We start from the raw sequence: 16,584 nt of genomic DNA on the forward strand, positions 1-16,584 counted from the left end.
CAGAGGAGTGAGACATACACCAGTGAGAAAAAAAAGATTGACAGGAGAGAAGGGGAGATAGAGTGCAAGAGGAGAACGTGATTAGGGCGGACTGTGGGCCTGAAGGGAGGGGAGCTGTCTGAGTGAATGAAAGAGCCAGATTACGAGTGAAAGGAGGGAGAAAAGCGAGAGATTAGGAGAGACAGACACGGACTCTGTAACTGCATGTGGAGCTGCTGTAATGAGATGGTAATACCTGGCTAAAGCTGGAAAACAAACCCTTCAAAGCTAGCCAGTTTATATATAGATCTAAACTCACTCATACAAATGCATGAACAGATATGAGTACAAGGACAAATGCAGATTCAAACAAGAGCACATGCACTGGCTCGAAGACAAGTATCTAAAATATAGCTAAAAACAAAGGCAGGAATACGTGCAGGAAAGCACTCAAACGCCCTCCGAATGGAGTGTGTTCTCATTACTGCATGCTCCGCTTGAGATGCTCCTGCCCAACGGGCCGCAGTCCAGACCCTCCACACTGATCACAGGCAGGCAGGACGCTGTTTCATATTAGCCAGGGAGCGCTACATGCTCAGGACACCCCCTTGATGCTTTGAAGCAGGAGCCAAGTTTGGCACACACAAGCCTTTTGCTGGCCTGGTATGAATGGAAGAGGAAGCTTTGATGGACAGAGCCGGAGAAGAGCTAAGTTCTGGTTCTGGCTGATTGTGTGAGGTTGACCCTTGTCAACAAATGCACCATCCCATTAGAGGATGCATGCAAACGCAACTGTCAACAGGCAAGAATGGCTTTTAATTTGGGGCTGATGCGAAACAAAAGCTTGACGCTTAAAAGCAGCAGACATGCAAGGCAAACATCACTTTGAAAGACCCATTAGCATAAGGGTTGTGATTTATTAGTTGTGATTTTGTTTACATTTTCAATGTGACATTTGCAGACAGGAAGGTGCATGGTCTCATGTGTGTTTACACTAACGGATCATGTTCTCGTGATCGGCTAAGCGTGTGTCAGCTCTTGCAACTGAGTGGGTCCAGTGAGCACACAAGTGTGGGTGAGTGTTTGTGACGAAGCATGAGGGTGTGTGGCATATTTGAAGGTGGCATACCCCTCTCCAGGGTGTAGTCTTTCTTGTCTTTCATGCTCATGGCCAGCGATGCTCCCTCTGGGACCTGTGAAGGAAAAGAAGGAGGATGAAGGAGGGAGGATAGAAAGATGTAGGGAAGCCAGAGGGCATGGGGTCAAGGGTTAGCTGGGGTGCAACAGAGCAGCATCATTAAGCATGTCCTCGGGGGAATTTGGTGCTCAGAGGTGCAAGTGTTTGCGTCTGTGCGTGTGTGTTAGTTTGGAGTGTACCTCGAGCTGCGGTAGGCTTGAAGAGGCCTGGCTGGACTCATTAAAGTCAAGACTCAGTGAAATGGATTGAACAGCCTCACCAGTGAACCAAGACTGTTAGTACATGCTCCAGCTCATTGCCTTTACAGCTAGATCCCTTTGGCTCAGCTAAAACTTAACAGACCACTTAACGAGTAAAGGTAACAGAGGTCAAAAGTCACTGCATGTTTGTTTACTGATTCATAAATCAGTACTGACATAAGCAAACACACAAAGACATTCTTAACATAAGACTGATCTATCTTATAAGCCACCAGTTGCTGAAACTTTTAACTCATTAGATAAAATATTACTGAAAGGTGGATCATACCACAAACCAAGTGGATCACAGAACCCATTTCTGATTTTTTCCTGTTACACTGGTGTCACCATGGGTTCTAATAGATTAAGACAAATCAAAAACATTTCTGTAAAAATTTAGTGTTTCAAGCAAAGTTGCTTTTTAAAAACATATCCTAAAATATTATAAACGAATTATACACTCGTTTATTTAATCAATTAGTAAACTCATTCAAAATTAAAACATTTCATTTGGGTCAAGTCAAAGTAATAAATGATGCTGTTAATGAGCAATTTTAAAAGAAAAGGTTTTTATTGGGGCAAAAAATTAGATTATTCTATTTATACTAAAATTTATTTACCTACAGTTTCATACCTTTTTTTAAAATATTTAAATTAACTCCAATTGTTTGCATATGCAAATTGTAAATCGTGATTGTCAACAATTTGCTAGAATATTCAGCTATAGTTTTGGAGTATTTGTGTTTATTTTCATACCCATCAAACGTGTGCATTGAATTCTCTTGTAAATAAATCACCTTTACCTGACAATAATATTTCTTTTGTGGTTTTATAATTGAAATTTTGACTTTCATTTTAGAGAGTGGTTTGTGAATGATAAAATATTGCTGAGCTTGAATTCACCTTTATCTGCTGAATGGCAAATTATCTCTTGGGACTGGATGCAACAGGCTGAATGGTTTTTGTTACACATAACAGACCAATGGAAGCCAATCCCAGATTAGGAGGAAACTTAGTGAACGCATGACCTCTGATCCACACATACGCACATACTCTAAAAGGACTTTAACTTTTGTGAAAGAGAATTGAAATGATCCCCTAAATTGTTAATTTTGGCAAACAATAAGGAAACATCACGTTTTGTGGGTGAACTAAATAATTCTAATTTAACTAACTACTCAAATTTGAACTTTCCTTGCAACTAAAATGTCTTTTTAGCAGCACCCAATTATTTAGTATTATTCAAAAAGCAAACAACAAACCATAAAAGTTGCCATAAGTCCCAAATATACACTGAAAGTTGCAGCTACAAATGACTTATGCAAGAGCAGCGATCCACAGACAACCAGTGACACCATTTACACAGTTGTCATCTTGAAAACCCCTGCTGTTGCTCATGTAATACCAGCCACCCAGGTGGTCACACATAAACACACACCTGATAATGGAAGACTGTGTTGAGTTTCTTTCGACCATCCTCCATCACGGAGGTGTTGTCCAGGTCCTGCAGTATCTTACTGTTGCTGCCAGAGTCAAACCACTCTGGGAATAGAAAAACAGATAAAAAATGAAAGAGGTGTTGGACAATTTTGTGCCTAAAAAAAGAATGAGTGAGACAGACGGCTCCGTGCTCTAACGCTGTGTCATGACCTGTGGAAATATTCTCAGAGTCATTAATCAAATCAGCTCTGCAGGCTCCACAGCCTCTGAAAGCAATAACTCTTTGTGATTATGACTGTACACTCTCTTCAATGCATTCTGTCATTTGTTATATTGCAGCCTCAGGTTAGTTGGGCTTCATGAGAAAAATTGACCTTTTGCAAAGGAGATTACTATATCTTGGAGGGTTGGGGAGGGGAGAGGATGAAAATAATCAGGGAAAATGTGCTCTCACCCAGGTCCACATCCTCCGCTCGAGGCCACTGGGAGAAAGGCAGATTTTTATAAAAGGCTTCAATGATTTTTTCCTTAACCTGACAGATTGTGTCAGTATGCATGACCCTGACTGACAGGGAGTCCATGCCGCAGCCCTGGAATGACACGTTGATGTTCTGCAGAGGCAAATAGAGAGCAAAGTGTGAGAAACTGTGAGCGTTTTTTTGAATTTGGCAAACTTTCCATCAGCCGCTTCATCCGAACGAGCACTTTTCACATCGAAATGGTGAGAAGAAAGTGTGAAGCATCCAACCTGTGGTTTAGCCTCAATGTTCTCACGGAGTAGCCACTCCTCATTCAGAGTGTAGCGGGCCTTTCCAGTGATGGCGTCTATGGAGCCTTTGTTGATCTGCTGCTTGATCGCACAAAGCAGCAGGAAAAAAGGCTCTCCCACTGTTTCCTGGGCAAATACAGAAGTCGAGTCAGGACTTGATTTGTTTATTATCTGTCCTTAGTCTTCCTGTCCTCCCTCACCTTGAGGTAGCTGTACATACAAATGGACATCCAGTTTGTAAGCATTTTTTCCACCACAGACTCAGTGCGGCGTAGCATCAGTTTCGGGTTCTTGGAAGCTGAAGCATCAATCAGATCCACCAGCAAGTCTTTCATGATGCTGGTGTAGTACTCAAGTTTACCATGGAGGGCGATGGTGAGCAAGGATGCAAGGCTGCATCTGAGAGGGGGTTGAAAGCAGATCAGCAGAGGAGGCAGTTGAGCAAAAACATTCTTTTAAAAACACTCTCGTCAGTGTGTGGTCAGCAGAGATTCAAACATAATAAATTACAGAAACCCAAACACGATATAGGCCTCCCCACAGCACCTGCAACTGCAAGCTAAATAAAGCCCTGATCTAATGCAGGGAGTGTCTGAGTCCAGAGGTTCAGGGGATTTCCCTAACAAAGGCCTTTTAATCCAGCAGGAAGAGGCTACATCAGTCAGTAAGTGCTGACACTGTGCAGGGACAGAGATGTGGTCTGGCCTCTGGAATTTCTCTGTTATTCACAATGACTGGCTTCTTTAAGGGCACCAAGACAGTTACACTGATGTAATATGACAAAGTGTCTACAAGGCTGAACCATTTTTCACAACAGACAAGTAAAGAGGCTTTTCGAGATAAGGACTTGAAAAATTGGTAGATTAAAAAAAAACAACAGAAATTTGATTCATATTTTGAAAGTAAGACATTTTGTTTCATCCAATAAATTTTAGACTTTAAGCTTAAAAATGTAACATTTTCAATTAAAAATAATTTGCATTTTAATACTGACCATATTTAAATGGACTTTCAGGAAGACTGCTATATTGTTATCACATACAACAATTAATAGTAAAGTAATTCATTGTAGTTCATCATTAGTGCTTCACTTTAGGTGTGATAAAGAGTGTGAACACCTACATTTAACACATTTTAGTGACTTATTATTAGAAAAAATATAGAGGTTTATTGGAAATTAAGCTTCTAGATATTTCATTAATGTAAATCTTTTTATTTATTGATCATATCCCCTATTTCACCCTATTTTACTTCTTTTTCAGACACATATCTTCCTCTCCTTTGATCATCTGCTTCTTGGTAACTTGGTGTATTTTATCTCTGTCAGAGAAACCGTTTTTAAGAATCAGACTGAGAGTCAACGCAGGCCGTAACACGGGTCAGAAAAACATAAAACACTCTGAGAGGTCATAAAATGCTTTCCGGAAATATGAGAAACTGCAGGGGTTATAATCATTTGCTTGATCTATTCAATTTATGTTGTGACCCTTCAACTTCAGCAATTAAATATGGAAATAGATATATCTAGTTTCTGTCAAATGTGAATCTGATTTAAAAGCACCTCAGAACCATCTACCACTAACAGCTACAATGTTTAGTCTTGCCTTTCTCTGGGAAAATGACATATTAAAAGTCATTCCCTTTTGTTCAATTACATTTCAATAAAATGCTCTCTAGTCATAAATCCTCAACTGTGGCTCCAAAATGATGTAGATTTACTTGCATAATGACATGAGGTGAAATCCTGACATCAGAAGTCATGATTACTTAATGCTGCAACATTTAACAAGCTTCATTCCCCTCATGTTTTAATAAACACGAAACAGTTTTAAGCAATGTTGTACAATTTTCTGATTTTTTTCTTTCCCACACGCAACTTTTAGTACAATTGTTGATCTGAAAAAAACACTGATGGATGACCTCAGCAAGTGGCCACTTTGCAAAGTTCAGTTGAAAGCAAAGCAAACAAAAGAAAATACTTTTGGCACACAGTAAAACAAAACGTTTTTAGGATTTTAAAATCCTACTCCAATCAGCTTTTGATCTATTGTAAAAGATTCCCAGTGTTTTTTTTTTTTTATTATGATTAGTTTCTGCAGAGCAACAGGAGTTTATCAGAAATTCACCTCTGAGTTGTGGATGGTACTGTTGGCGCTGAGTAAACCTTCCCGGGCTTCCCATCATCCTTCTGATAAAACTCTCTCCTACTAGCTTACAGCCCCTCACAACCCCAGCACAAGATTACCGGTGCAACAAAAATAGCGAGCACAATTGGAGCTATCCAGCTGTACAGTTTTGAGCCAGATGCCAACTCAGACTAGGAAAATGAAGAAGAACATGAATCTTGCAAGTGGATGCCTCTGAGCAGAGAGGACCAGGGAGCTTGTAGCACCTACGTCACTGGTAGAAGCTTTTTCAAAGGATTTTTTTCGTCTGCTTCTTATTCACAATGATTTTATTTAAAAAAAAAAAAAAAGATACCCAGAATTTCAATTTTATGCGTACTTTTCTTTATATCCTCCATCATGAGAAAAATGTCAATAAAACATGTTTAAAACACAAAAAACACCAGAAGGTAATAATTTGTCACATTTTACCCAGTCACCTTTTTGGTTAGTCATCTTTCATACTGAGCCACTGCTCTTGAGAGGATCTAAAATTTTAAATTTGAGCATCCATTATTACCAGTGACTACGGCCTATAAAGGCTTGGAAATATTCCATTACCATGTATCTGTTAATGGTTCTTTCCTGGGGATGTTCTCACAGTGAGGGTCAGGTACATTTGATTTTCATTATATCTGAACATTTTTGTCATTGTGTTGCATGCATGCATTTGTACAGGAACAGGCGAGGTGCTCAACGTTCTGAGGGGTCATGACTCAAACGCATTTAGAGCCGCTTCCTTATGTACGCTGTAATTATGGTAATTAGCAGTAAACATCATGGTTACCTGTCTCTCACAGCAAAGTCCTTCTGCTGCTCCAAGGCATGGACAAACGTGATGAGGAAGTGCTTGTTATTGAGTAGAGTAGAGAACAGAGTGATGCCCTCTTCCACATTAGGTCTTGTAGTGTTGGTGGCCTGATGATCGAGAAGGACAGACAAAAGGATGTAACACTTACTTCTTGGCATGATTTCGCTCTAACTGGATTGCACACCTGCTAAGACCTCCCTAATCTGTTTCACCACCACTCGTCTAGAGTGACCCATCGCATGAACATCTCATCTTTTTGTCAAACCCCCTCCCTCTAATGCTTCTGGGGCCTTGCTCGCAGATCTGCTCCATAGTCCCAGCCTGTCCCACTCCAGCTCCTACTTGTGCGTGAATTTTACTAATGCTTGGAGTTGGCTTAATGAGTGCGGCCTATCTACGGGTGCGACTAAGCAGCAGTGTGATGAAGTCTTCCCTCTGGACTGCAGCCACACACTGTAGTTTGCAGCTTGACAGAAGGAGAACAGGGGTGTCCATTAAGATAAATGCCCGCCTGTGAGATTTATTCACTGTGACCTGGAAAACACTTCCTGCGAAGACAATGTGGTTCAAGGCACTTCATCACTGTTAGACAGGCTCCCCTGGCTGCCAACCCAAAACTACGACTGCAGTTTTTACTCGTTATAGATTGCACACGCATGCACACATGGATCTGCCTTTCCTTTCAGCACACATGTGCTAACACATGCATAAACACAAAAGCTGATGGATTTGGACGAGATACGGTTCAATACTCAGGGGGCAATAGCAGAAGGGGACGAGAGACACTCGTTAGGATTCACATTTGTGATCTGAGCTCTTAAAAGCATCTACTGTACATGCTGGACTTATTATGAGGGTAAATAAACTTGCTGTCATAACCAAACGATATGCTTCAGCATGTCCAAGATGTGGTTGAAATGGACAAAAACCTCCATCAAAACACACATAAAAAAACCTAATGCTTCACCTGCCAATCCTGAAGCAGTGGGTGGGTCTCTGGCAGTGCTCGGGGACCCAGGGAATCATTCTCGAAGGTGCGCTGGACAAGACTCTTTTCGTAATCTGAACACATCTGAAACACATATAAACACACAGAGAAAAGAGTAAAACAAAGTCAGATGTTTTCACAAACTCAGGAAGGGGGACGGACTGGGAAAACAAAGTCCAGTTCTTAGTGTTCAGTCCAGAACTGAAGGATGTTCCTTAAGAAGGTCTGAGTGATCCGGAGAAAAAGAAACATGACACTTGATGTTGCGATAATGGCTTTGAGACAAAGTGAACCGGAGCTAAAAGGCAGCCTTTCAGCATAGTCTGCTATTTCAGGACAGTTACATTTGGCCTGATTTCTGAGTGTGTCTAACACTGTTAGGTGTGTAATCTCAGACATTCTGAAACTCTAGTGGAAAAACCAAGAGTATGAAGCATCACAAGGAGAGCGTTTGATGTCTTAGTGAGCAGTGTAATGGTAGGACTTATGTTTCTTTCCTTTTCAAGGATTAATTAAAAAAAGAAAAAAATAAGACCCTGCCTGCACTGTCCACTGTGATCAGCATGGGGTTGTCATTGCGCAACACGGTCTATACTTGCAAAACAGCGTGGGTGTATAAGTGCAGCAAGCAGGGAGTTTTCAAGATCTTGTTCCTGTGCCCGTCATTGTTCGGCCTCCTTAAGTGTTCATGCCTGTGATTGCAAGACAAAGCCCCCTGAGTTGTGTCTGTCTGCAGGAGTGTAGAAACACCCAGTGGCAGACATGCCCACAATCTGCCCTCTGGGTGGATCAAGCACCAACAAAATGCTTATCCACAGAGAAACACGAACTCTTCCGCAGGGTAACAAAGGAAGCTGCGCTTCACGAGGCAATTACTCTGTGTTTACTAGTTCCAAGGTGAAATTTTTGTCCTGCAAAAAAAGTGTTAGGAGGAGTGCAAAAGGTACCCAGCGTAATAGAAATATTAAAATCCCCAGAGAGAAAAATGGTGTTGTCAGATCGCCATGCAAAATCAGATAACAGGGCAAAGTAAAGTTTCTCACCTTGGGGAAGAACGTCCGTGTGACAAACTGTTTGTACTCCAGAAAGGGGATGCCCTGGCTGCGATTCAGCTCCTTCGTAAGATCTGTCATGTCAGTCTGCAGCTCTGCAAAGCCTGAAAGCATAATGAAAAAAAAGTACACAAAATTAATCCATTGTTTAGGAACATTTTATTACACATATCTTGTATTTTACACAAAAAAGAATAATGACTATCCTACTCTGATCTTTTCCTCTGGTTGTCTGCCCGGCAGTGCAGCCTATCACAGTATGCAGGCAAATATTTACCAAATGCCAATCAGAACAGCCAAATCCGGTTTGAGGCTTTTATCCAAAACATGTGTGCAGGCAGAGGGTTACATGCAGCAGACACACTATCAGCATGTCCAAACAGCAACTACATGATGCCACTTTTTGTCGCAACAGAGGATAATGTTCTCTGCTAATGAGAGGTTGGAGAGCTCTTTATGGACAAAAGCTTCCTGTCACAGCAGGAGAGATGAATTTCAGGCGCAGTAGCACTTCCTTGTGCAGACAGATGAGAATACCAGGCCCAAGGGATTTACTTTAGCTACTGCTAAAGGTTACTCGTCCGTCTGCTCACTATAGTGTCCTTTGAACCAGTTGGCACCATCAGCTCCAGATTAGATGCACCAAAGCCGAACTTCCGTCCTGCTTTAGTCATCACAGGCATGTCTTTTGTTCGTCTAATCTGGAAAACGCCAATTTTCCATCGTCTTTGGCTTCTCCTCCTTCTTCGTTTAGCCCTTCCTTCAACTCAGCTGAAGAATCCCATGTAATTTTGTGCACACTAACCTCAAACTTGGCCACAAATCTATCCGTGTCCTCTGACTAAATAACCTCGCCTCTTCTTCTCTGTCTCCCACGCTTCTGCTTCTCCTCAGGCTCATGGCCCCCATTCCCACTGTTTTTATTTTTTTTGGTTGCTTCCTCCATTTCTCTTTTTCTATCCCTTCTCTCATCTCCAAACCATAAATCTAGGTACTCAGATGCACAGTGGCCTTCACTTGGCTCCACCTCAGTGCCTTGGACACACAAACACACACACTTCCTCAATATGCAAGACAGACTAGGTGGTCACTCACTATGTCTCAGTGTGACTGATCATTTGTCAGACACTGTGTTTTATGAGTCACACTTACCACTCTACAAATCTGTCAACTGTTGTATCTCACTTCCATTTCAGACAAGACAACCTCCGAAACAAATGCAGATTTTGCACGCAAGCACAAAAACACAGATATACACAAAACAGACAATTGTAAAATCTATTTCTTCTGCATTTCCACAACAAAACAAGAATTTGTGAGCATTCATCTTCTAAACACACCTTTGCGGATCTCCTCTCTGATCTGTGACTCCATCTCTTCCATTTGGAGGAGCGTTTTTTGCCAGTAACGCTCTGCCCTCCGGCTCTTTGTGCAGTACACCACAAGAGCTGCAAAGAACAGAGAAGAGACAGAGACAAAGTTCCCATCAAACCAGCCACTCTTGTCACACTCTGACAGCTTCAAGACTGTAGAAGGGGCCAACATGTGTCTGACAGAGTCTGAATTGAACAGAGGATTTTCAGGAAAGCTTTCATGTCAGCCCTTCTTTCATGTTGCACGTTCCAGAATCTTTGCAAATGTGAAGACAGGAAAATGACAAATCATTCACATTTGTGAATGTGTAAATACAGATCATGCATAAATTCCTTCATCAGGAAAGTCACACCTAAAAAGTCTGGCAAGAAAAATCAGGAAATTTGTGAGCATCTGAGAACAGATCCAAAACGGGAAATGGTGTGAAAAGACACACTAGCACCAATTTTCACCCGTACACCTGCCTCAAGAACACACTTCCACAAAGATTACAGAGTGCAGCACAGACACACACACACAAACATAAAGCAGAAAGGGAGAAGAACACTGGGGTCTTTGTTCACTGGATACTGAAGAGGAATGAAGCAAGTGCAGGAAACGATGAACCCCAAATTCCTTTTATCTGTTCCACATCTGGAGCTTGCATTGCTATAGCAGACACACATCCATCATTTGCTACAGAGAGAGTATGTGAACACAACCTACCCACAGTGCACAGCAGCAGCAGCACGCAGCACACCACAATTGATACCACAATGGCCAGCTCGCTGCCGCCGAGCTGCACTTTAGCAATAATGTGATCAAAGTTCCCCACTTTTACCTGGAAAAAAAAGAGAGAAGAACAAAAACTGGGTGATGATCCTTCAAAATCATGTTTTGTTCTTGTCTTTTACTCTCAAGTGGACCTTTTTCATTTTTGCTTTTTTAACATTTAGTTTAACTTCTTTTTCCAAAAGAAAAAAACTCTTAAACTGTAGAAAAGGACATACAAAGTGATTAAAATGGAACCATAACCTAATCCGTAAAATGTAGTCTATTCCGTAAATGTGCATGCATTCCCTGGTTAAAATCACACTGTCTGTTTTTAGAAAAACAAAAACAAAGTAACTCAAATTTACCGTATACTGCCTGGTCTGTGTGCTCTTGTTTAAAAAAATGAACAGGCTGAATAAAATTCTGTCACCCAAAAACATTTCTTCTATCCTGAAAAAACATTTACATCCTGTGGATGACTTTTCATCTTCAGTTTTTTTTTAAAATATATGCAGAAATAAGTTGTCAAATTGAGTTTAAATTAAATAGATTTCTTTAAAAAAAAAAAAAAATTACACCACACTTCACGATGAAACACATTCATTTAAAGCCTGTAAATTTACATAATAAAGGTGACCCTGAAAATTTGGTGTAAATCAAATAACAAACACGCTTATCTCTTTAATCCAGAGCTCTCTGACGATTAGAATCATCAGAAGCCGACTTTAAGCTACACAGAGATGACAAAAGATGAGCAGCAAATTTTTGGATTAGCTCCAAATGATTAACTAATTTGATTAATAAAAGTCCCAATTGACTAAATAAAGTAAAAATTGAAGGTTTCTTAGTCCCAAATTTGAATGAGTTTTATTTTAGTATCTATTTCCTTCAGATTGTTTTTCAATGATGACCTTCTGTTGTCTCTCTGCATCATAAATTACAGTGGATGCAGAGAATTTGAGAGAGAAGAAAGGACAAAAACAGAAGGTTCAAGAAGTCAGAGCAGTAATGAGCAAAAGCAACATTTAAGGGGACCTATTATTTCTATTTTCAGCTCCGTTTTTATTCCAGTCATGTATTATAGCAGCTCATGATTTTAGCACAGCTGCCCAATTGATCTCAAGGATACAATAATGAAACGTTTCCTAAGGTTTTCTTTCTTTTCTTAATCTAAAGATCTATATGAAACCATTCTAGCTTTTATCTCCTTAAAACACTCCACTCGTGGCTCAAGTAGAAAACCCTCGTTTTACTCCTGCTAGCAAGAAATTACTGCTAGAAAACTGAATTACTGAAATATATTTCCTTTCTGTTGAGGGAAGAAAACCCTCCTGAGTTTATCTGCACAAAATCGAGGTAAATTTCACCAAGAATATAAACATTATTCATCATAAAACGATGATAAATGCTGTAAAGTCAAACAAAGGTCTATTGTTTATTTCATTACACCAGGTTAATTAAATCTAAAAAGAATAGGACGAATTTGTGCTCAGCAGGAACACAGCACACAACACATTTAGAAAATAAATAGTTAAGAAGCTTATGTTGGAGCTTTTGGCTCATTGGGATTACTGTAACATATGTTTACCCTTTAAATAACATTTCGCTCTGTTTAAGTCACAATGCAACCTTCTGAATATGCTTAATCTTGACAGAAAAAAAGGAAAAGTTTAATGCATCCCTTTTGAATATTGTCCTGCATAGCATACTTTTAAATTTCATGCAGTTCAGCATTTCTAAATAGGGGCACAGGTGCATGCACACACAGACACAGAAGCCCATCCATTTTTCCAAGGACACAGATTCACACATGCAGGGGAAAAAAACAGAGTATATTTTGAAGCTCACAGGAATGAGCGGTTGGGGTCTCCTGGTTCAAGCTAACCCAGATGTGACAAAAAAGGAGCCCTCACTTTTGCCTTCTGATTAGTCAGCAGGGTCTCTGTGGTCTCTGCTCACATCATTCCCTCTCCTTACCCACACCCAACATACTGCTTAAAGAGACTCTCTGATAAAAATCCCCCAATCCTCAAACCTAATCCCTCTTCCACTCGTGTTACTGTGAAGGGAAAACTAACTCATTTGCCTCCCTGATATTTACATTCCAGCTTTTCCTCCTCAGTCCATGCAATCATTTCTACGGACCAGCGACAGAAGGCCTTGTTCCAGACACTGCTGCAGCCTGCATTGGTTTAATTGAGGGGGAAAATGCCATTGTTCCAGTTTCCTGATTCGCTTGGTGTATAAAAACACAACTTCCTCACATCCACTTCTGTAGCACTTCAGAGCCAAGCACAACATAGCCATGTAAAAATAGATCCGCCACACAACGCATGTGAAGACGCAGATATGGCCACAAGCTTTGCCTCAGTCCAGTATGTATGCAAATATAAAACTCACAGAAGAAATACACACCTTGCGTGTGCACTCAATGAAATCACGCCATTTGTACAGAGGCAGCCCACACATTTTTGTAACGACATCTCATCTGACCCTTGCCCTGCTCTTGTGCCTTTTATAATTGCGTTTGAAAAATCATGAAAGACACCTGGGATTAAAGGAATGAAAACATAAAAAAAAAAATGGAAAATGTGAAAAAAACAAGACGGGTCTGTATGTGCAAGTGGGAACTACTTTTACATTAAACCTCCACTGATAACAAACCCTATGTTTTCCCACTATTTCAAAAAGTGCTCTCTGCTTGGGCCATACTGAAATATAGATGAGTTTTCTTTTTTTATCCTGAATAAAATGCTATCAAAACAGACTAAAAGGGGCAACAACAACGGAAAATAAAGTCAAGCGGAGAATGAAGAGTATTTGGATTTATCAGAAGTATGGAGTTTAGTCTGCACTAAGTCTGGGTTAAAGAAAAACTATTTGGGAGGGAAGTCATTGCAGCATATCAGTGGTAATAAATATTGTTTTCAGTAAAACAGTGAAAAGACACAAAGAGCAACTGATAAATACAGCTTTGTTACAGTTTCGTGGTTCACAACCCAGACAAAGTCCTGATTCATGGTTTTGTGCTTGAAATGAGAAGCTCTCATAATGCATTGAAAGTGGCACAGACATCTCACTTACAGTGCACAAGCTGGAGTGCATCAAATCTGTTTCTGCAAACAACACAGATGGTCCTGATTCTGACTAAATATTTGGCTTGAATGATGACAGATGGAGGATAAGCTTAAATTATCAGGGTCTATCAAGCAATATTTTCAAGAGGAGCCTGGATGTGTCTTTTAGTAATATTGTGGTGTTTTACATGTTTTCTTACTTACAGTGACAGGCAGCTCCCTTTCGCTGGAGCTCGGTAGTCCGTTGATGGTGCAGTGGAACAGCTGGTCATTATGGAAGCTGATGTTACAGGGATACGAGCCAATCATCACAGAGTATTCCTCTGGCTGCAACTCCAGATTGCTGGGTACTTTCTGCAGCAGAAGTGAATGAAAACAGACACGAGCTGGTTAGCAGGAAGACACCAATTTGGACATTTTTATATGAGCACAGAAAACAATCACAAAGAGCGTCAACCCATGGACATGTGCTTATGCACACACATCCAAAGTGGCCGGCCTGTGATACAGCTGGAATTTAGTTGGAAGCAGCAAACTTCCCTGGTCTCACACAGGGAGAAAACGGCTTTGACAAACGGCCGTCTCTGCATGATCTCAAAATAACATTCCCAGGGTCCTTACAGTAGTCTGCTGCAATAACTCCAACTCTGTCCTACTTCCATTCAAGCCCCGCCTCTCACTGCTGAGAGCTCTATTAATTAAGAGGACATTCCTTCGATTTTACATTTCATGTGTGACTTTGAGTCATGTGAAGTTGCTGTGTTCGGGCTGTTGAAATAGTTGCACTGGCTCTTCTGAGGCTCCACAAGGAGCTTTTTATAGTCTGAAAAATATCCCCAAAGCTGGTGAAGTCATTCCACTTATCTGCACTAGAAAACCTGCTTTTGAGCCTGCGGGGTTAAAGAAGGAACAATGTCCTTTTAATTTCATGGCATAGTTTCAGGGAAGAAGACCTGAGATTAAACTGCTGGGAAATCCTCTTGACCTTTTAATAAAAGAAAAAAAAGCGTTTAGTCTTCTGTATGTTCTAGATACAGATGATATAATATTGCATTTCCTAAATTCTTAAAGGGGTTTTTTCAGGGCAGAAACTCTAAACAAACCACATCTGTACATTAAGGATCAACTGACGGACGGGTGAGAATTAGGGTTCAGAAAATGATGTCACTCTTTAGTCAATCTGGATGAGAGAACTTCAAAATAAAAGTCACAGAATGCTGTCTGACCCCATATTTGTTATCTTTTTTTACAATACACATCATTTAAAAAAATTGAATTTGGTTCGGTGATTTCTCATGCTGTTTAATTGAGATTTTCCTGATTTTGTCTGATCATTTTTGTTTTGGGCGTGCAAACCCAAACCCTTATCTTTGTTTTTTATTCCCATCGAATGCGCTGCTTTGTTCTATTTTGTTTCACTTCCTGTTTATATTTTAATTAATTGCTTCATGCACTCCTATTTTTAATTACTATCTCATCTTCTAGACTTGACATATTTCTTGTCAGACTATTTTGTTTTGTTGGCTGTTTGTATATTTTGTGCCTCATATTCTTTTTAGGGATCCTTTTTTTTAATCACCCCACATTCTTTATTCCCATACTTATACACATTAGACCTTCTTTGGTTTCTGCAGTAAATCTGTCATTATTTCTAATTGGAATGATGGAAAGACAAACACATGCACAGCTTTTTCTATGAAACAGTGACTTCCCTCCAGTATAAAAAGGTCAAATAAGGAGTGTGTGTCTTTATTCCCAGTGTGTGTCCTTGCTCTGATTGCACCCTTAGGGCCTCTGCTGCAGAATGCAGCCTCCTGGGTTTTTTGTCAACAAGTGCTTCCTTAACACACGCAGAACATAACAAACTGTTCAACAAACATTTGAGTGAAAAATCTACACATTTATCCAAATCAAAATGTACATTTTTTCCACACACAAATCTGACCCAGATTTGAAAAACAGATTAAATAAGGATAACAGGAAAATAACCCATTCCAGTCCAGGTCCTTAATAAAGGTTGCGACTAGCTGTCAAGACCCCTGTTAGACAAACAAATGTGCTCTCTGTCCTCTTTCCTCTTTCCAGCTTCACCACAAGGAAATAACAGTTGCCTGTGTGGAGGCTGAGGCAGCAGTTCTCGCAGGGGCTGCCTCCCAGCTCACAAAAACCCAAAGAGGAAGTGGCATCATGTTCAGACTTGTGTGTCCCTGTGTGCTGTTTGTATATGTGCGTTGCTCTGTGTCACAGCTGGCAACCCTTTGGGGTGATGGATTCAAGCAGACAGGTGCTCAGATCGGCCAGCAAAGTGAGACCTCCCACCGAGCCATGACTGCATCCATTTCCTAACACCCCAGAAGGAATCAGTTAGATCACGAGGACAAGGCTTTTGATTTGTTTTATGCGTTGCTGGTTTGTGTGAACTTGTCTAAAGACAGTCTGCTTTGTCTGCCGTTCACCGTCTGGGTTGTCAGGCTAAAGGAAAGAACAGCTCCAAATAGAATCAGCTGTTCAAAGCCTGGAGTGATTCAGATAGTTGTAGGCTGAAAATATCAACAGTTGAGTGTCGCTTTATAGCATTTATAATTAGAGTCTGATCACTGGGTATAATTGTATGGATAACTGTACCAACATTACAATCTCTTTGAACTATAGTACCATATATTTTGTATCTAAAGTTGCTCTTTAGCTTAGTGTGACCTATACTCAGCAGCAGCTTATATGGGACTATATGGGAAAAAT

The 16,584-nt window shown here is 40.5% G+C and overlaps 1 protein-coding gene across 2 annotated transcripts in view; it reads right to left on the reverse strand.

The window, feature by feature from the left end:
* Window positions 1–16,584, reverse strand: part of plxnd1 (plexin D1) — a 63,634-nt gene that overhangs the window by 7,243 nt on the left and 39,807 nt on the right. For both annotated transcript variants that reach the window (XM_023956690.2, XM_023956691.2), the window contains exons 19-29: window positions 14,050–14,199; window positions 10,721–10,835; window positions 9,982–10,089; window positions 8,633–8,745; window positions 7,569–7,673; window positions 6,578–6,708; window positions 3,826–4,024; window positions 3,605–3,751; window positions 3,311–3,467; window positions 2,855–2,958; window positions 1,109–1,172 (exon numbers count right to left, since the gene is read on the reverse strand). In XM_023956690.2, the coding sequence (XP_023812458.1) occupies window positions 1,109–1,172; window positions 2,855–2,958; window positions 3,311–3,467; window positions 3,605–3,751; window positions 3,826–4,024; window positions 6,578–6,708; window positions 7,569–7,673; window positions 8,633–8,745; window positions 9,982–10,089; window positions 10,721–10,835; window positions 14,050–14,199 (1,393 nt within the window). The remainder of the gene's footprint in view (window positions 1–1,108; window positions 1,173–2,854; window positions 2,959–3,310; window positions 3,468–3,604; window positions 3,752–3,825; window positions 4,025–6,577; window positions 6,709–7,568; window positions 7,674–8,632; window positions 8,746–9,981; window positions 10,090–10,720; window positions 10,836–14,049; window positions 14,200–16,584) is intronic.

Source organism: Oryzias latipes, chromosome 7 (genome assembly GCF_053564925.1).
Source record: "Oryzias latipes strain Hd-rR chromosome 7, Olatipes_Hd-rR_3.1".
In the NCBI taxonomy this organism is placed as follows: domain Eukaryota; kingdom Metazoa; phylum Chordata; class Actinopteri; order Beloniformes; family Adrianichthyidae; genus Oryzias; species Oryzias latipes.